At 50.7% G+C, this 25,524-nt stretch overlaps 1 protein-coding gene across 1 annotated transcript in view; it reads right to left on the bottom strand.

Moving 5' to 3' along the window:
• OIP5 (Opa interacting protein 5) overlaps positions 1–23,771 on the bottom strand; it is a 44,881-nt gene extending 21,110 nt beyond the window's left edge. The window contains exons 1-3 of the mRNA XM_063440469.1: positions 23,692–23,771; positions 19,027–19,257; positions 16,929–16,995 (exon numbers count right to left, since the gene is read on the bottom strand). Coding sequence (XP_063296539.1) covers positions 16,929–16,995; positions 19,027–19,183 — 224 coding nt within the window. The 5' untranslated portion in view covers positions 19,184–19,257; positions 23,692–23,771. The remainder of the gene's footprint in view (positions 1–16,928; positions 16,996–19,026; positions 19,258–23,691) is intronic.
• Between the last annotated feature and the right edge of the window lie 1,753 nt (positions 23,772–25,524).

The following is a 25,524-nucleotide window of genomic DNA, read 5'->3' as shown; positions in this document are numbered from 1 at the left end:
CCCTTCACTGAACTCTCTCTAATGGCTCCTTAACAGTGTGTATAATCTTACAAATATCTTAATTTACCTGCACAATCCGCAGACTCCACTCACCCCAGCAGAATCAGGGGTTCAAGCTGCACAGATCGATGCCCTTCTTTCAACCCGCCAAGACACCTAAGCGGAGACGCAGGCCTGGGGCGCAGACTCTTACGGATCTGGAGACGTTCCTCGTAAGTGCATATGCGGCCACAGAGCCTGACTCACTCGGCCAAACACACCCGGAGCCTACCATGGGACGTTGCTCCCAAAAGACGAACATTCCGACCGAACACCAAGGCATCAGAGCGCTGCTCCAAAGACAGGTACAACCTAAGACGGCACCTGCCGAAAGCCTCCACACTGCGGCCTCTGACATATCCTCAGAGCACCAACAACAGCGAGAGCCGCCCAATACACCACTCGATCCCACGGCTGGCGCGGAAGACTCGTCCCCACAGCCGGCGCGGAAGACTCGTCCCCCGCGATTAAACACTACCTGAAGGTCCTGCTGCAGGACTTCCACAAGGAACTTGCAGCTGAGCTTGCAATAATACGCTCAGACACCACTGACAGGGTCCGGGCTACAGAAGAGGACATTTTAGACATAAATGCAGGCCTCACCAACATACACACCACGGTACAGCAGCTGACTAAATCGCATCAAACACTCTCACTACAGATGACCGCCATGGAAGACCAGTACAGACGTAATAACGTCAAAATCAGGGGCATACCGACAGCAATATCGGCAGAGGAGCTACCCCACTATGTCAGGAGATTGATGGCAACAATATTGCCCCCGGCAATGGCAAAGAAAATCATGCTAGATGGGGTGTATATAATCTCAAATCCCACCAGGCCACCACCACACACCGCCAGAGACGTCATCGTAAGATGCACCTTGGCACAAGATAGGGGGTATATCATGTCGGCCCTAAGAGGCAAAACGCCACTAACCTTTGAATAAACACAATTGACCTATCAAGATCTTACCAGAACGACCCTACAATAGCGCAAATCGCTCACACAAGTCACGCAACAATTGAGAGCTGCAGGCATAGCTTACCGCAAAGTTTTATTTTCTATCTTTTCTCATATGGTTGCTCTTAAATTGTGTTTGATTAATATTGTTTTACGGTTTGACTAAGCTATACAACACTCCACAGCGGCTCCACTGAGACTTACACTGACGGAAGACCACCCCACGCCGTAGTGACCCAGACGGCTCTAGAGCTCAAAGGTCATCCAGTAACAACTCCTAGGTGAGGCATACACTACACCTCAACCCCTCTCCCCTTGCAGCCCCTTTGGTTAGGGGAACACCCTGCTTAATTGTAAGGTACCCCTACAACAGGTCCTTGTTAGAACCCATCACACTGACACCCGTACAGAACAATCTCAATGCAGAAACCAACACGACAGGCAACCTTGCATGACCTCCCCACGCTGTCACTTACCCTCGACGGTTCACCTCGTACAGAGGACCACCGACCCAGCTGAACCCAAGACCCTAACATTGCGTCACTACTCAGATATAGAAATCCCGTACCTCAACTATGCAATATATCAGCACACTCACGATTACTGACCCACTAGGTGCACTCACCTACTGATAAACAGAATTAATCATGTTTATGAAAAAAAAAAAAGTTTGTGCCGCATACTCATGTCACAACTTTGTCCAATTGCAAAAGCCGTTCCATGCCACTGTAGCATTCTCGGCATGTCTGTTACTTCATGGCGCAACGAAAATAAAGAATTATATATAAAAAAAAAAATACCAGCATGTACAATATCTTATGAGACGCGGGGGCGGAGCCTGACTGCTGAAGTGGATGGTCGCAGGCTGCCCGAGCTCCGGGCCCGAGACCTATAACATGTTGCCTGTGGCGGTTCTGCCGGTAGCCAGCGGCTCCAGGACGACGCAGCCATGCGGCCTGTTGGAGACCGAGGCGGGGAGAGACGGCCGCTCTTCCTGCACTAAGGTCAAATACGGAGACCAAAAGCGCTCCCACCCCCCCCCCCCTACGGACCGGCGGGGGTCATCCCGGTCCCCCCCAAAGCGCAGACATACCCATCCAGCATAGGCTCCAGAGAGGCTCTGCAGAATCGGAATCACACGTGGCGAGAGCCAAGATGGCCGCCGAACCGAGACCCAGTATCGCACACGCCTTCGACACATTCTGTATACCACAGCAAAAATAACTCAAAACAACACACAGCCAGACGCAGACCCAAGCTGGCCTCCAGTCAAACAACCCACGAGGTATCCGAAGAGTAAGCAGACAAAACAAACTGCCGCACTGCCTAAGATACGGCGACGAAAACCAATTGCTCGCATCCGGCACAAGGCAACCCGAGACTCCTGCGGACCATGGAGGAAGAAAACCCCGGCCCCATCGGAGGCTCAAACTCATATTATCCAGCGACGGACCCCCAAGCAGCCTGATAAGAGAACGGAAGACGCCGCAAGACACAGAGACTGTGGCCGTGGTACCCCACTGCAGCCAAGCACAGAAAGGGGCACCCTGAGGGCTTCCAGACGGGGCAGCAATCACCTGAAGGTGAATCCACTTGCCGGCATCGTCAGAGCGGGCTTCCACAGCGACGGACGGACGAGACAGCAGCTGGAGCCCACAAAGCTACACCTTGCGGTGCCTCACCAGGACTCTCAACCATCCCTAACACCCTTCAATGTGCAAGGTATCGGCTGACAGGGAACTCACGAACCGGGACATATAGGGGTACAAGCTTAAAGCCTCTTTTACTATAGACGCTGTCCATACTACACTGCAACCTCTTAAATAGAGACTTTCCGACGAGATTGAACTTTCACGTAATATACACTGTCTACCAAATGTTTACTGTTTACTGTTAAATGTTCCAGCACCTCCATGATAGTCATTTTACATTAGCATAGCGCCCTACAGCACGCATCAGCCATGCTCTTAGGTAGCCTGCCACCCATTATTACATGCCTACATGGCACCCAGCCTGTGTCTCCCTCATGTCTATTTCCTTACCCTCTCTCATGTAGGCATAATCTGTGTTGTCCTCAGCCTAGTTTAAACACTGTATAAACCTAATAATATAGCATAGACTAGGTATAATTCCTGTAACACACCTACCGTTACTGTTATTTTTTGCCATGATATAACTTGCCATGTCTTGCATACTGGCTAGCACCTGATGCCGAAAGGGCTAACCTATGCCACACGATCACCTATTGATCCCTAATTGACCCTGTAAATTTATTTAACTACAGCCTTAAGAGGAATCTACATTACTTATGTGTGGCGAGTAGGCATTACAAGGGGCAGTCTTTATTAGCCCTTTCAAACCACGCTAGCCGCAGGACAGTACCTGATTACTTTAACCTTCTAATGTTACTCTAACGACTATTGTTTTTGCCTTAATTTTTTATTTGTATTTTAACGCTAACTCACTGGCATATAACCCGCTACAACAAATGCTTACCCTTGTTTTAATGCAGAACACCTTTATGCTCAGAGAGAATAGAAACATGGCTACGCAACGTAGGCTAAACCTAGCAATGTTAACTGCTGTATGATATGTCTAAGCTTACATACACACAGTTTCACTTTTAACTGTATTGGTATATTAAGTCACTGCTAACTGTAACCGTGCTTATACAGAATGACTACGAATTTAACCTGAAACCACTATCTAAGCATTTGACTGCACCGGTCTCTACTGACAGCTAATATAATCTGTTGATGTTCATACTATATGCTGTTAATACCCTGTCATAACTCAATCAGCCTGTCTATATTGCCTACACCGTAAACGAAAGTGCGCTACTACTTTAATGCCCTGCCTGCGCATTCCAATGAAGACGCAGTACTCACCTAAGCGGTCGTGGCATCGACCGATATCCTTAGCTAGTTAAGCAATGTTTAATCATATTCAACCACTACTATATAAGCTAGAACCACCATGTTTACTGTGTCAAGCTTGAAACCCCCATCGTGACCCACCGCAACAGTCATACAAAGCTAACCTGTATATATATCGCATGTTTAAAATCTTTAAAGTGTTCCCAGCCTGTTATTTTTCTCATAAAAAATGTGCTGCTTATTTCTGCCATGACTATGTAAGCCGTTGAATTGCCTGTAATCGCTGTCGTGGCGCTACAGGTACCTCTGTTATGTAACCAAATGCACAAGAAAAATAAAGAATTAAAAAAATATATATATATATCTTATGAGACAAATAAAAGCAACATAAATCAGAAAAAATTATAAATTTTCATTGTGTATTTAATATAAAAGCTGATCAGTTGAGTAAATTCAGGCCTACTGCGCATCATTCGAGTAAATTAATGCAACCATAGAGGTTTGTTTGGTTTTTATATTTTTTTTAAATATGCGTGGAATCTAGGAGCCAGCTAAAAAAAAAAAAAAACAACAAAATTACAATTCTTAAGGGAACACTATAATCACCAGAACCACTACAGCTTATTGTAGTGGCTCTAGTGTCTATAGCATGTTCCTGCAGGCGGAGCACGGTAAACTCTGCCTTTTCAGAGAAAGGGTAGTGTTTACATTGCTGCCTAGTAACACCTCTAGTGGCAGTCACTCAAAAGCCCACTAAAGTGTCTTCTATCTCAGTGCTATACAATGTGCAGCACCTACATGCTGCATCTCCACACTATGCATGGAGGCGCTAAACGTTTCCCATAGAGACCCATTGATTTAATGCATCTCTGTGAGGAGATGCTGATTGGCAATTGATAATCTCAGCTATGGAGGCAGGCCAGCTGCGGCATGACTGGCACGGCGTTGGAAAAGGCTAGTATAAACACCATACCCATGCGATTGGAGGGGGGCTGGTTACCTAAAAATACACATTCACTGACAGATAACCAGACTAACAAAATTACACACACATACATACATAGACAGACACACACATTCTCTCACACACTCACAAAGTATTATTTATTATTATTTTATACACACAAATAGACAAATACACACACACACACACACACACACGGAGATTCACAGATACACACATGACAGATACACAGAAATTTTATAAAAACATTTTTACCCACACTCCTGGTTCCTGACTTGTGGGCTCAGGAGGGTGGCTTCCCCGGGGTCCAGTTGGACTGGCCAGCAGCAGGTGACATCAGGTTAGTGGGACTGGCTGCTGCTGTTCTAGACTCCCCCTTCTCCTGTCTCTATATTGCCGTGTAGCTTTCTGTGTGCCAGGAGGAAGTGAAGAAAAATGTAATTACCTCCTCCTGGCGCTGAGGCCGCTCAGAGGAATGGGTAGGCAGCTGGCTCTGCGGAAAGGGGCAAGGCTGGAGGTCGGCTCTGTGGAATGGGGATGGGTGGCGAGCAGAGCACTCTTTGCCTCGTGTCCGGCCAGTGTGCCATGCCCCTGCACAGCCTCAGCGCTGGGAGGAAGAAAATACAGTTTACCTTTACTTCCTCCCGGTACACTGCCGTAAAGAGTGCTGCACAGGGATGGAGACAGGAGGGGGCAATGAGCGGGTTAAGTATACTATAAGACGCCAGGACAAAATTCTTAGCCGCCATGGCGACCGGGGATTTGTCGAGCCCTGGAATAGAATCGCTACATTTGCCAACACCACGTCAGTGTTAAAAAGCAGTCATGGTGTATGGAGTGCCTTTGCTGCACGCGGAATAGCTCCAGCTCCCAGAGCATCATTAACCAGCCCATTCCATGCCACCCAAGTCCTCCCTAACTTCCCTCACCCTCCAGCAAACATTGAGAAAACTATGCGAAATGCAAACACTGGATGCAAAAACTCTCACATTATACTAGCTGGCTGATTAGCAGCCATTAGAGGCCTCTTTAGTGACAAATGTTAACAATAGATGCCATAAACAAAAATGCTAAAAAATAGATAAAAGGGGGCGGAGCTGACTGAGCAACGGAGTGGACGCACTTTCTCGGAGCTCCGTCTCTGACTTATAAAAATCGAAGATATATGGTGGAAATCGAGCCTAAAACCTCCCCACACACCACCCAAACACGGGCTAATAGACCATGGGTAGGAAATCTAAGAAAGCAAAAGCCGAAAAAAGCCCCCACGGAAGGGACACTGGTGAGATGCTTCGGCTTTCACAACAGGCCGCGTGGCCCAAAATGGCGCAGCATGACGACCTTTCCTCATATTCATCGGAGGATTTCGCTGCCGACATCCTGGAGGGTGCATCCTACAGGCCACCTACAGACACTAGACAGGTACCCCCGAAACCCGGGGACCCGGTCACTGCCGAGCAACTCAAAACCATGCTGGCGGAACTCCGCAAAGACTTGGCAGCTGACATGGCCCATTACCGAAAGGCCGTCGAAGGCGCAACGATCAAAATTACCCAGCTAGAGGCCAGCTCAAGCTCCCAAGACACAAGGCTACAGGCACTCGAACAGACAATCACAGGCCTGGTCAAATGGCAAAACGCCACTAACAACAGGCTTGACACCATGGAGGACCAGCGAAGGCGGTGTAACCTAAAGCTGAGGGGGGTGCCGGAGTCTGTAGGCCTGGATGACTTACCTCACTACGTTAGGCGCCTGCTGAAAGTACTACTACCGCCGAAGCGGGTAAAATCAATAAAAATTGACGGCATGTTTCAGCTGCCGAAATCACCCAGGGCACCGACAGCAGCGACGGCAGACCTCATCCTGCGGTTCCAGACACTGGCTGACAAGAGCACGCTTGCGACTGCATTGCGGGGCAAAACCCCTCTAAAGTTTGAAGGGGCATCGCTGACGGCGTTCCCAGATCTGACCAGGACCACAATAGCCTGGCGAAAAGACCTACAACCCCTCTTGCATCATTTGCGTGCCAAGGACATACCTTATAAATGGGGCACTCCTCGTGCTGTATCCTTCACCCTCAATGCGACCATATACAAGGCGCAAGACAAGCTGGAGCTGGAAACCCATCTACAAGCAACAGGTATCTTACAAGCAGCACCGGCACCCAGACGGAGCATAGCCCACCTGAACCCCGACACTATCCGGGACTTAACCCCACGGAACCCTCCCAGGGCCTCCCCAGGTGGATCCCCCACTTGAAGAATCACCAGCGAACCAACCTACATGGACTTTCCCTCACTTTCCATTCCACCATCCACGTAGACGGACCGTCTCACACCGTCAGAGACTAAAAAAATCAGCGGAACCACTAACTTTTGTTAATGTTTTTTTTTTTTTTTTATAATGTTTTTTTCTAATGTTTTATATAATGGTTCCCTTTATTACTTCCTTAGACACGTCATTTATTTCATTTGTGTTTTATGTAATGCCCATACATAGCGACCCGACGAAGCCACCACTGTATAGCCGCAGCATCTAGTGGATAACACCTAGAATGGGCAAACTGCCATACTCATACCATGAATACCCAGATAGGGTTGCAGAAGCCCGTCTAGCAGCGTTATCATGTAACCCGCATTGCACTACGACACCCCTAATCCCCCCCCCCCCGCCGAAACACTGCAAACCACTCAGAGAACGACTACTTCATACAAGGCGAAGGGGTAGCCCTATAGTTAAATAAATAGAGAGTAGCATCGGGCACACCTCACCCTCACCAAGGGCATTAATGTTACCAACACAGACCTTCTCCTCTAGAGTTAACCCTATATTATAAAACAGTGCTATGATATGACAGCCATCTATGTTATAATTGTTTGACATGTTGAATATGAGCCGTTGTGGCCATGAATGCATCAATGTTACTTTAATGCACGCAAAAATAAAGAATTTAAAAAAAAAAAAAAAAAAAAAAAATAGATAAAAACCTTCCTGGCGGGGGGGCGTGGCCTGGCTGCAGATGGAGTAGGACGCACGCTTTCTGAGCTCCCAGGCCCTAACCCGCTAAAGCCCCTAAAACGAAGCGTTAAACACCCTCACAACCACGCTGATGGGGGAAAACTAAAAGAGGGGCTACTCCCGGCCCGACATTACCCTCATCGGGACACTCGACGGGACCTATGGACGATTACCTCTCCACCCCGCAACCGCTGGCCGGCGCACGAGGCCCAAACAATATGGCGCCCGCGTCCCCAGGTATGAGCAGCCGCACTGAATCCCCATGGGGATCCCCTGCAAGAGACACCCAGAAAGACACTCTCACCCAGTTGTCCGCGGATATGGCGGCTATTGCGGCAAACATGCTTACGAGGGGGGATAAAGCGGAACTCATTGCGGAGCTCCGAGCAGCCGTGCGTGAAGAAATCACGGCTCTGAGGCGAGACCTAGCGGTGCTGGAACAGAGAGTAGACGATCTGGAGGTACATAGACTACAGGCCACCCAGCATCAACGGGCATCAGAGCTGGCAGCCACAAGGCAGGGCAATATCTTACTAGATTTGAGACGCCAAGTGGAGGACCTCGATAATCGAGGTAGACGCAACAATATACGCATTAGGGGCATGCCGGAATCTGACGGTGAATCACCACGGGAGCTGCTTGAAGGCCTGTTTGCCCAAATCATGGGTGATGCAGCCCCACTAGACTTTGGACTCGAGAGGGCACACAGGGCGCTCAGAGCCCCGCGCAGAGATGGCCAACCGAGAGACCTGATTTGCTGCCTCCGGTCATTTCAATTAAAGGAGGCCATAATGAGGGCTGCCCGAACGCAACGCTCACTCCGGTACATGGAATCGCCAATTGCGCTATACCAAGATCTGTCCGCCATTACCCTAGATGCACGGCGAGCCCTGAAACTGATCACAAATGCGCTACAAGAGAAGAGGATTCAATATAAATGGGGATACCCGTTCAGTCTACAAGCAAGAATTGGAAACCAGTGGCACGTCTTGAGATGGCCCACTGAAGTCCCACGCTTCTTACACGCGCTGGGCCTACCGGACATGCCTGTACCTAACTGGATTTTGGACTATCCACCCGCAAGGCCTACTGGCCCAACAACCCCGGCCGACATGCTCAGAGTGGGAGCCTTGCCTGGAACCCCCCAACGCAGGGGTGGCCCGGTCGCACCGGAGGAATAAGCTACGGTCGAGCCCCGGGGACGCAGAACCCCCACTGAAGAAAAATCTGCACGCCATTAGACCCGCCATGCCTGAGCGGCGGACCGCTCATCGCCTCCCATCGCATCGGAAGGTACGCAGTGGCCCAGAGACACCGAGACTGTTCACCAGGGGTAGGTACTGCTCCCCCCCCCCCCCAGGACAGGGGAGGCCAAGCATACCGAGGCAGTTTAGCAAGCGATCATTACGGGGTCCTGCAAACCCACAGTCGGGGATACGATAGGTGGGGTGGTGGGTCCGGGATGGACACTGGGGGACGGCCTTGTCGGCCCAGGGACCCAACACCCACGAGGGGACGGGGTGTTTGCTGGACACTGCCTTCAACCGGCCACGAGATAAGGGTACGGGGGCCGAAGACCTCCCGGACATTAACTGCTACTGATTTGATAAGGCCGCGGGCCGCTGTTGGGGGAGGGAGGGGTGCGGGCAAGGGGGGTCCTGGCCACGCGCCCGAGCCGCACGTGCGGCCGACTAGGCTCCGGCCGTAGGCCCTGCTCTGGCGGGTGCGGAGTCGGACGCGGTGCCGAACGACTGCGTCTCCGGGGGAACTTGTAGATAACGCGGGATGGAGAGATTTTAGGCCCGCGTAATTGAATGTTATGTTCATGTTTTACCAGGTTTTGATATTGTTTTGGTTTACTAGTCCCACAAGCTGGCTACGCAGTATGACGCTGGGATCTCCCCTAACACTGTATGCTATGTACCCACTCCAGGAAGCGGGGAGGCTCAGGAAGTGTTCTGGCCCATGTAGACATGGAGTTGGGGACTGCAGGGGCCCCGATCACTACTGAACAGGCTAGGCCTAAGAAAACGGAGGTCTCTACCCATTCTCAGCACATAGCACGACCGACTCATGGGTCCGGGAGGGTGACTCGGACCATTATGGGTACCCCACGATACTTAGGACAGGGAGACATATCGGGTTTTGACCCAACTGTAGATGCACTCAGCGGGTTGGGAGCTGAGGGAGTCCGCTAATGACTTCACCTACCAGAGAAGGCGACTGACACCATAGGTGGCCTCCCTCGCACCCCACGCAACTGACCTACACTGTAAATACTGGTCTGTGTTTGGAGAGGGCTATACTATAGTTTCCCCGACATTCTATTCCTGACCAAGGTTCGAAGTTGCTTTTTGTTTCCCGACTGACTCGACTAACCCTGACAGTCGACTACACCACACCTCTGACCTACACCTCCCCCCCCCCAATTTTCCTCTTTCCCGAATATACCTAACTCAGCCCGAAGGGGCTCACCATCCAATATTTCCCAGTGAGCCCGGGCGGGGGACTCTCTCGGGACGGTTATGGAGTCCTTTAAACCGGCGCTGCTTAACCCCTTAAAGACCAAACTTCTGGACTAAAAGGGAATCATGACATGTCACACATGTCATGTGTCCTTAAGGGGTTAAACTATGGTCCCACAATGTTAGGGGTCTTAATCTCCCTGAGAAACATGCTCAACTGTTGCGCAGGCTTTGGGCTGACAGAGTGTCCATAGCGTTCCTGCAGGAGACGCATTTCAGAGGTATTGACGCTCCAAAACTGGAGAATAGGCGCTTTCCACAGGGTTACTTTGCCAACCACCCAGACGTGAAGAAGGCGGGAGTGGCAATCCTACTCGCCCACACTGTACAATTCCAACACAAGGCTACACTCACTGATCCTGGGGGTCGATATATCTTCCTTAAAGGCTCCATAAGAGATGTTCCCCACACGTTCGCTTGCATATATAGCCCCAATCGAAAACAGCACACATTCATAGCCAGGACACTGACCAAGCTAGACAGGTTCAGGGAAGGCCTCTTGGTGCTGGCTGGGGACCTTAATGTCCCTCTTGACCCACGAATGGACTCCTCTCGGGGCGCAAGCACGGTCCCGGCGCACTGCCTTAGATCGATCCGACGATCCCTGACCAAAGCTGGGTTAGTGAACTGTTGGAGAGTGGCGCACCCTGAGGACAAAGATTTTTCCTACTATTCCCCGATGCACAAACAATACAGCAGGATAGATTACATATTCATGCCCCAGGAAAGCCTGTCTCTTCTCCGAGAGGCCAATATAGGACTCATACACCAGTCAGACCACGCACCAGTCTCGTTGAGAATAAAATCCCCATTGCTCAAACCCGTGGAACGCCAGTGGAGGCTCAATGAGTCCCTGCTGGACGATCTAGGGACCTGTACCATTGCCCGACAGACTATCACGAACTACTTTGTGGAAAACGACACAGTGGACATGTCCCCACTGACACTGTGGGAAGCCCATAAGTGTGTTGTCCGAGGGCACTTTATATCCGTGTGCACGCAGCGCAGAAAAGACAGGGCACGCGAACTTACTGACCTCACGAAACAGATAGCCGACTTAGAAAACTCACACAAGCACACGCTAGACGACAACATACATTTACGGCTCACAGAAGCCCGTAGGGCACTCACGAATCACCTTTCCCAGGGCCTGCTGCACACCATGCGAAAATCCGCCAGGTTCTTCTATGAGCATTCCAACAAAAGTGGTAAACTCCTGGCAAAGATGCTCCAGGAGAAGCGTAGATCCCAACACGTACACAAGATCAGTACACAAAATGGGCGAACTACAGGGATGCCTGAAGGCATTCTGGACGCTTTCAGGACCTATTATATGGACCTGTACAACCAGTCCCAGACCCAACAAGGAGCCGCAGCACAAACCCATTACCGATGAGTAACGGACTATCTGGCTCAGCATGTCACCCGTAAACTTACGCCGGAACTCGCAGAGGAACTTGACAACCCCCTCACCCTGGAAGAATTAGCGGCCGCAATGAAACAATCGAAACCGCACCAAGCGCCGGGCCCCGACGGCTTCCCCCTGACGTACCTACGGACATTCCGGGAAGAGCTCTTGCCGAGACTTCTGGCGAGCCTAAACGCCTTACGGGATGGAGGTGCGTTCCCCACTGACACCCTAGCGGCCATAGTCACGGTGATCCCCAAGGAAGGGAAGGACCCGAGTAAATGTGCCAGCTATAGGCCAATTTCACTGCTAAACGCAGATCTAAAATTGTTCACGAAGGCCCTCTCACTGAGGATATCCCGGAAGCTGCCGGACCTGATCCACCCGGATCAGGTGGGCTTCATCCCAGGCAGGGAAGCCCGAGATGACACCATACGGGCATTGAACATAATCCATAGCGCACAAGCCAGGAAACGGGACATCGTCCTCCTCTCGACGGACGCCGAAAAGGCGTTTGATCAAGTGGATTGGGTATACCTGAAAGAAACGCTGCGTCACCTGGGCTTTGCCACGTATATGCGCGCGTGGATCTCGGCCCTGTACACTACACCGACTGCTCGGATACGGATAAATGGAGCCCTCACACAATCTTTCCCGATATGTAATGGGACGCGACAAGGCTGTCCCCTGTCCCCCCTCCTGTTTGCCCTCACCCTGGAACCTTTCCTGGAGGCGGTCAGGCGGGACGGGGGTATAACGGGGGTTTGCATGGGCACGGAGGAACATAGGGTAGCGGCATACGCCGATGATATGTTGTTCTTCTTGGAACAACCCCTGGTCTCAGTGCCCAATCTACTAAAGGCTTTCGATGGCTTCCACCAAGTGTCAAACCTGAAGCTGAACCTTGACAAGTCGGAAGCAATGCCGATAATGAAGAACGAAGGCGATGCCCACAGACTCGGCACCCAATTTGCCTTTTCGTGGTGCACGGGGAAGATACGGTACCTCGGTACCTGGCTGCCGAAAGACCTTTCACAAACTTACCAACTAAATTTCCTGCCCCTCCTCCGGAAAATACAATCGGATCTCCAACGCTGGACGGCCTACTACATCACCTGGTTCGGACGAATTAATGCGATCAAGATGAACGTGTTACCACGGTTGCTGTATCTCTTTACCACCCTGCCACTCTTAATCCCACAATCATTCTTCAAATCACTAGATACGGCTATCCGCGGGTTCGTCTGGAACCATAGACCCTCGCGCGTCCGCAAGTCAACGATGGAGAGACCCAAACTAGCCGGGGGCCTGGGATTGCCTTCGGCATCCACGTACTATAAAGCCACACACTTGCACAGGATCACAGATTGGCATGTTGACACAAGCCCAAAACGTTGGGTGGCTATGGAGCTACAGCAAACGGGGGGTAAGATCCCCTCGAGACTGAGGCTGTGGGGCACCACGTTCGCAGAGCTGCGTACAGGCAACCCCATGATAGACGCGACGCTCAATGTTTGGTGCAAAGTCCGCTACACCCACCAGTTAACTACATCGCCGAGCCCGCTGACCCCGATTGCCTGCAACCCGAACCTGGCGGGGGGACTCCACCCAGCGGCGCTGCGGAACTTCCAACAGGCGGACTGGGTATATCTGGATCAGTGGTGCTCGAGGGGACAGCTCCGGCCCCTACCTGACCTGATGGGGAACACACAACCCACACAATTAGACAATTTCCGTTACCACCAGGTGCAATCGTATGTCGCCAGCCTAGCCGGTAGGGACCACCTTCATAGGCAACTAACGGACTTTGAAAGGATATGCAAGAAGAGGTGTCACATAGACCACGGGGTATCGCGCATGTACGGATCCCTGAGAAGGGTCCTGGACACCTGCCCGCTGGGATACAAGAGCAAGTGGGAAAGGGAAACAGGCACACAACTCTCAGACCAAGAATGGGACAAGATAGTCCGCCTAACCCACAAATGCTCGATCAGCTCGAAGATTCAAGAGACCGGATACAAATTATTATCACTATGGTATCGAACACCGGATACCCTCATGCACTTCGGCGGAACTGGTGCGGGCGACTGCTGGAGGTGTGGCACGGCCCTGGGAACGAACCTACACATATGGTGGTCTTGCCCGCGCATAGTAACATACTGGCAGATGATAAACACAAAAATAAGAGAAGTTACAGGAGAAACCATCCCCTTACAACCTATGACGATGCTTTTACATCACACTCCCACACCCACGCAGAAATATAAACACTCCCTCACCATTCATCTGTTAAATGCTGCAAAGGCATTGATTCCCCTGCACTGGAAACTCACATCCGCACCTTCATTCAGACAATGGGTGGACAAGGTGGAGAGCATCTATGATATGGAGATACTGACAGCCTCCCTGCAGGGACGCTCAGACAAGTGCGCACTGCAATGGTACCCCTGGAGGCTTTTTGTCTCCAGGGGGATCGCGTAAAATTTCCGAGACAGGCAAGGAGCTCAGAGTAGCTACCTGAGCTGTGTAGACTGGTCGGAACACACCCCGTACAGACGGGACAAGGAAACTGCTTAGAATGAGGAGACCTCACCCAGGCTCCTGAACCCCCCCCCCACCCCCTCCCCCACCCCGCTTGTACCTACCCCGCTCTCCCCCCCCCCCCCCCCCCACTTCCCTTGTACCAAGCCTCAACCTGACGGACTTTCTATACTACAGGACACCAGAGGAATCTGGCTCCCAATTGACAAGACATTACACTGACAGACAGGTAACCCCGATTACACTCAAGGATCAGAATCGAAACCTGGCCGCACGACATAGAACTGAATAATACCAAATTGGGTAGACTTACACAACCGGAACAGTAATCCATACGGACAAAGACACAACAGTTAGCTATCGCTTAGACACGAACCCACAGACAACTTCGGACCACTAGACACAGCTGATAGCCCTGAAAAGGCACCCCACCGAGAGAGGAATCACAAGGGGCTGCATTGGTCCAAATACCACAACATGGCCTACGGAAACTGGTCCCTCACGATGTACCCACGCAGGTACCGAGCATTCCTGACCTGTTTCGACATAGGTATTGGGGTAATATGGGGATGTCCCCGAGGTGTGGATACAGGAAATACGTTGCCAGTAAATGGGGAATTGGGAACGGGTACTGCCAATTTCAGAGGCGCCCAATTGATACCAGGCAAACCCAGGTGGAAGTAGTCAAGTGTATATGTCAAGGACAACTTAGCTACCTAGGTTTCCTAGAAAGTTGCTCTTTAATAATGATCCGAAACCTGTTTAGCTGTTTCATTGGTGCCAAATGTTAAATATACATTTCTGTGTGACTTATGAACAATGTGCTGTTACTGTTACCTGTGAAAACCTATCAATAAAATACGATTGACATAAAAAAAAAAAAAAACCTTCCTGGCTGTCTGAATGACAGAATGAAAATGAATTCTATCAACTTTATCTTCTATGACCAGTTCCATGAGCTTGCAGCTATAGATATGGTACAAATAAGAGTTGTTAGGAGTAGGAAGGAATAGATATATTTTTACACAGGGACATGACTGGGAGAGGTAGGAACGTGCTTGCTAGGGTAAAGGCAGGCAGGGTTATTTATTAAAGTGAGAATTTGTGTAAATGTAAAAAGAGGTACCATTTGTGATTTTAAAAGTAGTCATGGTGCTTCAAATCTGTATGTGCAGTGTTTCTGCTTGAAATGTTGCACATCAGGACACTGGCTGCTCACTGTTTAATAAGTATGGCAAGAGGGAGAATTAAACCTATGTTCATTTACAAAGTCATTTTTACTTAGTAAAGTTGACTGAAAGACCAATTTGAGTGTTTCAGCTTTTTAGTAGATAGCTCCATAATAATTATGGGATTGCCATTTCATGGGAATCCCACAGGGTACCAATTTAAGAGGTTATTCACTAAACGCCAGCAATTTTGAAACCGAAAATGATCTAATTTAGTCCTAAAACAAATGTACAAACTGTCAACATTCTGTTTGGACAAAATTTAGTCATTTCGGTGTCGCCCTAATCTACATGAGAGGACGCTCGGAAATACCAAATGTTGGCAATGCGAGAATATGGAGGAAAGGCGAGTATTGTGGGGAAACTTTCTTCAAACAGGAAGTGGAGCTTACTTAAAGGACCACTATAGGCACCCAGACTACTTCAGCTCAATTAAGTGGTCTGAGTGCCAAGTTCCTCTAGTTTTAACATAGCAGCTTCAGAGAAACTGCTTCAGAGAAACTGCTATGTTTACACTGCAGGGTTAATCCAGCCTCCCTGACAGCCACTAGAGGCCGCTTCCGCGATTCTCAGTGAGTAAATTGCACTGATATGACGGTGGACGTCCTCACGGAGTCCAGCATCAAATAAGATCCCCATAGGAAAGCATGGAGTAATGCTTTCCTATGGGTGGGTTTGAATGTGCGTGCGCATTCGGCTCCACTCGGGAGCTGGCGTCAGCAGGGGGAGGAGAGGTCACCGGTGCCGAGGGAGCCCGGAGCTGGATTAAGGAAGGTGGCTGAAGGGGTTGTAACCCCTTTAGCCCAGTGGGAGGGGGGGGGATCTATTAACCCTTTAGTGCCAGGAAAACAAACTATAGGATCCCTTTAAAGGGAAACTATAGACACCCAAACCATTCAGCAATAATACATTTGCAGAGCTAAATCCTAGTGACTGTCTACCACTAGGTCCCAGACGAGCAAGTGTGGAGGCACTATAGGGTACAAAAGCTAGGAATACAATTACAGTTTTCCTTTAACCTTCTTAAAAAGTTTGCAAAGCTTCTTAGAGTTAGCTCGCCTATGTCCAGCCAGCACTAGCACTGGCTTACTGTATAACCATTAATTATAATAGATTCAAATATATAAGGAATTCCAACTCTGTTTCAACAGAGTTAGAAAGTCTAGTGTGGATTGAAATGGAACAGATAATAAAATATGTACTAGATATCCCACAAACACACACAAATCCCCCCTCACACCATGTAAAAAATAAAAAAGGTACCCCCCCCTTAAATTTTAAACATTAAAAGGGGTTTATCTCCCTACTCAAGAAGCTTTATTCAAGTAGTGCGCATTTTTTTAAACATAAAACAAAACTACATACCAACCGCTCATGTTACCGTCCATAAATAAATGCAGTCCTGTTTCCACAATCACATTATCAGTAACTCCTAAAAGTAAAACAAGGTCAGAATTAATACTAATCATGCCTAGAAGAAGAAGAAATAAAATATTACTAAAAATACTAGTTAAAGGTATAATTATTGATTGGACCGATACAAGAACATGTGGCTTCAGTTCATTTGGATTGTCTGGATTTAGGCTCATCATTCAACGTGTCCACATTCTGACACCTTCTACAACTGCACCCAGGCAGTATATTCTATTGGACATTTCCTGGTCTTGGGTGAGAATTGTTCAGAGCCACTGAATCTGTCACTTACAAAACACGGAAACTACAAGTTCACCAATTTAATCCATAGATTGTGCTGGATAAGTAGACAACAATTTAATACATTAAAAAGGTATAGTTTTACCAACTTACAAAATAAATGGTGCTATCTGCAGAGCAGCCACATTTGTAGAACTGTGAATTCTTTAATGATATTTTTTTTTACTTAACCTAGTCAGTGTGTCTGACACATCTTGCTGTCACATTTCACTTATACACTGAGCTGGGAGAAGTAAATATTGTCACCTGGCCTGTCCAGGAACTGTGTGTTAAAGGGACACTATAGTCACCAGAACAATTACAGCTTAATGTAACTGTTCTGGTGACTATAGTCAGTCCGTTCAGGCTTTTTGCTGTAAACATTACCTTGTCATAGAAAAGGCAGTTTCGGGACACCTCAAGTGGGCAATCCTCAAATGGCTACTAGAAGTGCTACCTGGGGCAGTGCTGCAGACGTTCAATGCTTCCATGCTCTGCATGGAGATGCTGAACTTTCCTTATAGAGATGCATTGATTCAATGCATCTCTATGAGGAGATGCTGATTGGCGTTTGGGGAAACACCACTGGGAAATCATTGGATTGGCTGAGATCATCAATTCTGATGATGGCAACCAAAGAGGCGGATCAGGGGCAGGACCAGTGTGGCACTGGAACAATTTAATATTTTAACCTTTTCTAAGGGAGTTAAGGGGGAATGGCAGGGGGGGGCAAGTCAATGGTTGTTTTAACACTATAGGGTCAGAAATTAAGTTTGTGTCTGACCCTATAGTGGTCCTTTAAGAATTGATTGACAATCCTTCTCCTGATTCCAATCTCAAAAACTCTACAGCAGAATGTATCCTTGCTGTAATAATACACTGTAAACAAATCAGTGTGTCTGCATTATAAGAAGAAAATTGTCCTGCATTGGGAAGACGTGATACATTTGTAAGGCAGGGCCATTATAATAAGAAATAAGTGCGAGATAGAAGATTACAGGAAAAACCAAAGGAGTTTACATCAAAAGTAGCAATCACATAACAGGGGAGATTCCTGCTCGCTGGAGAGGAGCTGATGAAGAGAAGGATTTTTTTTTAGTGATGTACTTATGATACCTATGGAACTTCAATGTGACTGCAGGAGATGATCTATGGAGGACAGAGCTACTTTTTCATACCTTTGGACATGCGCAAGAGCAGGCCACTGATTCAACTCATGGCAGCTTCCTCTATCAAGGACCTGAAACTAGTCATGCAGAGGATGGAGAGTTCCAGTTTATAATAGTACTCTATTAGTACTTTGTCAATTACTTTCTATTCTATTAGTTTCTTAGGACACCAGTAACTCACAAGGGCAGGTTATGACCTCCAGTGTGACACTAATACTCAGGCAGGTTACGATACACATGGTGACCCTATTATTTACTCTGCCAGGCAGTGACCCACAAGGTGACCCCATTATTGACTCAGGTAAGTTATGACCCGCACAGTGATCTAGTTACTCTCTCAGGCAGGTAAATACCTGCATAGTAATCATATTACTCATTTGAGCAAGCAGCGACCTGCAGGGTGGTCCTGCTGTGCTCAACAAACAACAGGGTGAGCCTATTGCTCACTAACGCAGACAGTGACCCGCAATGTAACCCCATTGCTCACTCAGGCAGGCAATAACCTGCAGTGTAACACAAGTACTCACTAGGACAGGCAGTAACCAACTGGGTTGCCATGCACTCTGGTAGTCAGTGAACCGTAGGATGACCCCAGTACTCACTTGGGAAGATTATGACTTGCAGTCTATCATGTGTCCCGCAGAAGCTGTGCGAGTCCCCCAGCACAGTATTGCAGCTCTTACACAGGAACACCATGTCTAGTGACAGCTGCTTTGTGAAGGACTCGACTGGGTGATTGGTAATCTCTTGGTACTCCATGGATACTGTTCTCTCTCAGACCGCCAAGCTCTCTGCTGTAAAGTCTGTGCTTTAACTGCTTCCAGATTGGTTCCCTGTAATAATAGTATTAGTAGTTACAATAACGGATTTAATTAGCCCTTTTTATGATGAGGTTCAAGTACATTTATAACAGCCTCACTCACATATGCATATTTTTTACATTTAATTTTTTCCTTTTTATTATTATTATTAATAAAGCACCAACAATTTCTGCAGCGCTGTACAATGGGTGGACTAACAGACAAGAATTTGTAACCAGACGAGTTGGACACACAGGAACAGAGGGGGTTAAGGGCCCTGCTCAAATGAGCTTGTATGCTATAGGGAGTGGGGTATAGTGACACAAAGGGTAAGGGTAGGGTAGAAAAGTAGGTTGCTAGAATAGTTTTTTGCTGAAGGCTTAGTGGTCTGTTTGTTTTTTGGATGACATGGCATGAGAGGAAGCATGCTGCGGGAGGGAAAGCTATTAACAGCTTAATCGATATGCTTTCCTGGTGAAGTGAGTTTACAATGATTTTTTATAAAGGAATGGAGACTGAGTGAGAGTCTAATGGAGCAGGGAACGGAGTTCCAAAGGAAAGGTGCAGCCCTAGAGAAGATTTGGAGGTGAGCATCAGAGCTGAGAGAACGAACAGAGAATAAACAAAAAAGTCTTCAGCAGAAACCCTGCTTACACACAGCAGGCGCCCCGTGGCCCCTGCTTACACACAGCAGGCGCCCCGTGGCCCCTGCTTACACACAGCAGGCGCCCCTGCTTACACACAGCCGGCGCCCCTGCTTACACACAGCCGGCGCCCCTGCTTACACACAGCCGGCGCCCCTGCTTACACACAGCCGGCGCCCCTGCTTACACACAGCCGGCGCCCCTGCTTACACACAGCCGGCGCCCCTGCTTACACACAGCCGGCGCCCCTGCTTACACACAGCCGGCGCCCCTGCTTACACACAGCCGGCGCCCCTGCTTACACACAGCCGGCGCCCCTGCTTACACACAGCCGGCGCCCCTGCTTACACACAGCCGGCGCCCCTGCTTACACACAGCCGGCGCCCCTGCTTACACACAGCCGGCGCCCCTGCTTACACACAGCCGGCGCCCCTGCTTACACACAGCCGGCGCCCCTGCTTACACACAGCCGGCGCCCCTGCTTACACACAGCCGGCGCCCCTGCTTACACACAGCCGGCGCCCCTGCTTACACACAGCAGGCGCCCCTGCTTACACACAGCAGGCGCCCCTGCTTACACACAGCAGGCGCCCCTGCTTACACACAGCAGGCGCCCCTGCTTACACACAGCAGGCGCCCCTGCTTACACACAGCAGGCGCCCCTGCTTACACACAGCAGGCGCCCCTGCTTACACACAGCAGGCGCCCCTGCTTACACACAGCAGGCGCCCCTGCTTACACACAGCAGGCGCCCCTGCTTACACACAGCAGGCGCCCCTGCTTACACACAGCAGGCGCCCCTGCTTACACACAGCAGGCGCCCCTGCTTACACACAGCAGGCGCCCCTGCTTACACACAGCAGGCGCCCCTGCTTACACACAGCAGGCGCCCCTGCTTACACACAGCAGGCGCCCCTGCTTACACACAGCAGGCGCCCCTGCTTACACACAGCAGGCGCCCCTGCTTACACACAGCAGGCGCCCCTGCTTACACACAGCAGGCGCCCCTGCTTACACACAGCAGGCGCCCCTGCTTACACACAGCAGGCGCCCCTGCTTACACACAGCAGGCGCCCCTGCTTACACACAGCAGGCGCCCCTGCTTACACACAGCAGGCGCCCCTGCTTACACACAGCAGGCGCCCCTGCTTACACACAGCAGGCGCCCCTGCTTACACACAGCAGGCGCCCCTGCTTACACACAGCAGGCGCCCCTGCTTACACACAGCAGGCGCCCCTGCTTACACACAGCAGGCGCCCCTGCTTACACACAGCAGGCGCCCCTGCTTACACACAGCAGGCGCCCCTGCTTACACACAGCAGGCGCCCCTGCTTACACACAGCAGGCGCCCCTGCTTACACACAGCAGGCGCCCCTGCTTACACACAGCAGGCGCCCCTGCTTACACACAGCAGGCGCCCCTGCTTACACACAGCAGGCGCCCCTGCTTACACACAGCAGGCGCCCCTGCTTACACACAGCAGGCGCCCCTGCTTACACACAGCAGGCGCCCCTGCTTACACACAGCAGGCGCCCCTGCTTACACACAGCAGGCGCCCCTGCTTACACACAGCAGGCGCCCCTGCTTACACACAGCAGGCGCCCCTGCTTACACACAGCAGGCGCCCCTGCTTACACACAGCAGGCGCCCCTGCTTACACACAGCATGCGCCCCTGCTTACACACAGCATGCGCCCCTGCTTACACACAGCATGCGCCCCTGCTTACACACAGCATGCGCCCCGTGGCCCCTGCTTACACACAGCATGCGCCCCGTGGCCCCTGCTTACACACAGCATGCGCCCCGTGGCCCCTGCTTACACACAGCATGCGCCCCGTGGCCCCTGCTTACACACAGCATGCGCCCCGTGGCCCCTGCTTACACACAGCATGCGCCCCGTGGCCCCTGCTTACACACAGTATGCGCCCCGTGGCCCCTGCTTACACACAGTATGCGCCCCGTGGCCCCTGCTTACACACAGTATGCGCCCCGTGGCCCCTGCTTACACACAGTATGCGCCCCGTGGCCCCTGCTTACACACAGTATGCGCCCCGTGGCCCCTGCTTACACACAGTATGCGCCCCGTGGCCCCTGCTTACACACAGTATGCGCCCCGTGGCCCCTGCTTACACACAGTATGCGCCCCGTGGCCCCTGCTTACACACAGTATGCGCCCCGTGGCCCCTGCTTACACACAGTATGCGCCCCGTGGCCCCTGCTTACACACAGTATGCGCCCCGTGGCCCCTGCTTACACACAGTATGCGCCCCGTGGCCCCTGCTTACACACAGTATGCGCCCCGTGGCCCCTGCTTACACACAGTATGCGCCCCGTGGCCCCTGCTTACACACAGTATGCGCCCCGTGGCCCCTGCTTACACACAGTATGCGCCCCGTGGCCCCTGCTTACACACAGTATGCGCCCCGTGGCCCCTGCTTACACACAGTATGCGCCCCGTGGCCCCTGCTTACACACAGTATGCGCCCCGTGGCCCCTGCTAACACACAGTATGCGCCCCGTGGCCCCTGCTAACACACAGTATGCGCCCCGTGGCCCCTGCTTACACACAGTATGCGCCCCGTGGCCCCTGCTTACACACAGTATGCGCCCCGTGGCCCCTGCTTACACACAGTATGCGCCCCGTGGCCCCTGCTTACACACAGTATGCGCCCCGTGGCCCCTGCTTACACACAGTATGCGCCCCGTGGCCCCTGCTTACACACAGTATGCGCCCCGTGGCCCCTGCTTACACACAGTATGCGCCCCGTGGCCCCTGCTTACACACAGTATGCGCCCCGTGGCCCCTGCTTACACACAGTATGCGCCCCGTGGCCCCTGCTTACACACAGTATGCGCCCCGTGGCCCCTGCTTACACACAGTATGCGCCCCGTGGCCCCTGCTTACACACAGTATGCGCCCCGTGGCCCCTGCTAACACACAGTATGCGCCCCGTGGCCCCTGCTAACACACAGTATGCGCCCCGTGGCCCCTGCTAACACACAGTATGCGCCCCGTGGCCCCTGCTAACACACAGTATGCGCCCCGTGGCCCCTGCTAACACACAGTATGCGCCCCGTGGTCCCTGCTAACACACAGTATGCGCCCCGTGGCCCCTGCTAACACAGTATGCGCCCTGTGGCCCCTGCTAACACAGTATGCGCCCTGTGGCCCCTGCTAACACAGTATGCGCCCTGTGGCCCCTGCTAACACAGTATGCGCCCTGTGGCCCCTGCTTACACACAGTATGCAACCCTGTGGCCCCTGCTTACACACAGTATGCAACCCTGTGGCCCCTGCTAACACACAGTATGCAACCCTGTGGCCCCTGCTAACACACAGTATGCAACCCTGTGGCCCCTGCTAACACACAGTATGCAACCCTGTGGCCCCTGCTAACACACAGTATGCAACCCTGTGGCCCCTGCTAACACACAGTATGCACCCTGTGGCCCCTGCTAACACACAGTATATGCACCTTGTGGCCCCTGCTTACACACAGTATGCGCCCTGTGGCCCCTGCTTACACACAGTATGCGCCCTGTGGCCCCTGCTAACACACAGTATGCACCCTGTGGCCCCTGCTAACACACAGTATGCGCCCTGTGGCCCCTGCTTACACAGTATGCACACTCCGGTTCCTTCCTGTGGCCCCTGCTAACACAGTATGCGCCCTGTGGCCCCTGCTAACACAGTATGCGCCCTGTGGCCCCTGCTAACACACAGTATGCGCCCTGTGGCCCCTGCTAACACACAGTATGCGCCCTGTGGCCCCGGCTTACACAGTATGCACACTCCGGTTCCTTCCTGTGGCCCCTGCTTACCGCAGCTGTTAGGGCCCCGGAGCCCCGCCCACTTCTCTCAGTTCGAAGTTTGCCGCTCGCGCTGTGTGACGAGCTCAGACCGAGTAATCAACGGCCGATCCCCAGACTGAGAGAGCAGAGCGCCGAACACAGGATTGCAATCAAGCCCAGAGCCTGAGCAATGGAAATACTGATTAATACATAACTTACCCAGAACGCTTATAAATAGAAATAATGATTAATATATATTACCCCAGAGTTCTGATTAATAGAAATACTGATTAATACATACATATATATATATAGATATATATTACCCCAGAATACCAGGACTTTTCTCAAGTTATTGGCAAAGATCAAGGTCCTTGGATTGTAAAGCCAGTTGCATCCTGTCAAGGGCACGGAATTCGGCTTATAAATTCCCTTTCACAGATAAGCGCAAAAGACCGTCTCCTGGTATCCCGCTACATAAGTAATCCGCTTCTTGTTAAAGGGTACAAGTTCGACTTACGCCTGTATGTGCTAGTCACATCATACGACCCATTAATAATTTATTTCTATGAAGAAGGACTAGCCAGGTTTGCCACCTCAAAGTACAGACCAGCAGAGCACGCCATGAAAAACAAATTCATGCATTTAACCAACTATAGCATAAACAAGGACAGCCCTTGCTTTGTGGCCAACGATGACCCTGAGAAGGAGAACTATGGTAGCCAATGGACCATAAGCGCTATGCTGCGTCATTTAAAGCAGAAAGGAAAAGATACAACAGCGCTCATGGCTGAAATTGAAGATCTAATTATTAAAACAATAATTTCTGTGGAAGGATCAATCACAGTAGAATGTTCAGGAGTTCTGGCTGGCAAAAAAAACTGCTTCGAACTGTACGGCTTTGACGTGCTAATTGACGAAAACCTGAAGCCTTGGCTGATGGAAGTCAATTCGTCACCATCTCTGGATCCTTATTCTCCACTAGGTTTAAAAGTAAAAGCAAATTTAATAGCAGACATGCTTACATTGGTTGGCCTGGAGTGTAAAGACCTCAAACCTGAAAAGAAAGGAGGTCCAGCAACCACGGAAAAAGGCAGCTATTGCATGACATCCTCATTACAGGCTAAACCCTCCCTATATGACGAATGGATGGCAATTGTTCAAGACGTCAGGGAGGAGGAAAAGGCAAGGGGGGTTTGTACGGCTATTCCCAAGGCAAGACACATGGAAACAATATGGGTCTTTATTAACATACAAAAGACTAAATCACATGGTGGCTCAACACCCTTTCCCGGAAATGACAACAGAGCCAGAAAATGGCATCACACAGCGTATAGCTCTCTATGACAGGATGCTGCCACCTGTGCACAAATACAGATACAACCAAAGCATGTCAGCAGAGCTGTGGAAAAGTGAATAAGGACTCCGAGCACGTGAGACTTCCAAAGATTTCAGACTGTCGTAGCAGCAACACAGAAAATGGGGTCCTCAGGAGCATGAGACCAGCTCCGCCAATACCTAGGCTTGTGAAGTCCCGCCATGACTCAAGTGGTGGGGCACATATGCCAGCAATCATCAGAGATGCAAAAACAAAAGCTCTCTACAGCAATGACGCAAGAGTAGTAAGACGGTTCAGTCAGTGTTCACATAACTGATGAATTCTTGGAGTAGTGACTCCCCACCTCTCCAGGTAAATAAATAGTAATCTATGTATGTCTTATAGAACACCAGGTTTGCTGCCCAGCTACTTCACTCGCCTAGGCAGACTGATTCCTGGTGCCCATCGCTGTGTCACATTTTTGCAGATAGAAGCTATCGTAGAACCAAAAATAGCTGTTATTAAAAATAAGCAGGATAGCTTCC

This window comes from Pelobates fuscus, chromosome 13 (assembly GCF_036172605.1).
Source record: "Pelobates fuscus isolate aPelFus1 chromosome 13, aPelFus1.pri, whole genome shotgun sequence".
NCBI lineage: Eukaryota > Metazoa > Chordata > Amphibia > Anura > Pelobatidae > Pelobates > Pelobates fuscus.
Note: the sequence above shows the minus strand (reverse complement) of the source record. Positions and strands in the feature narration are given on the sequence as shown.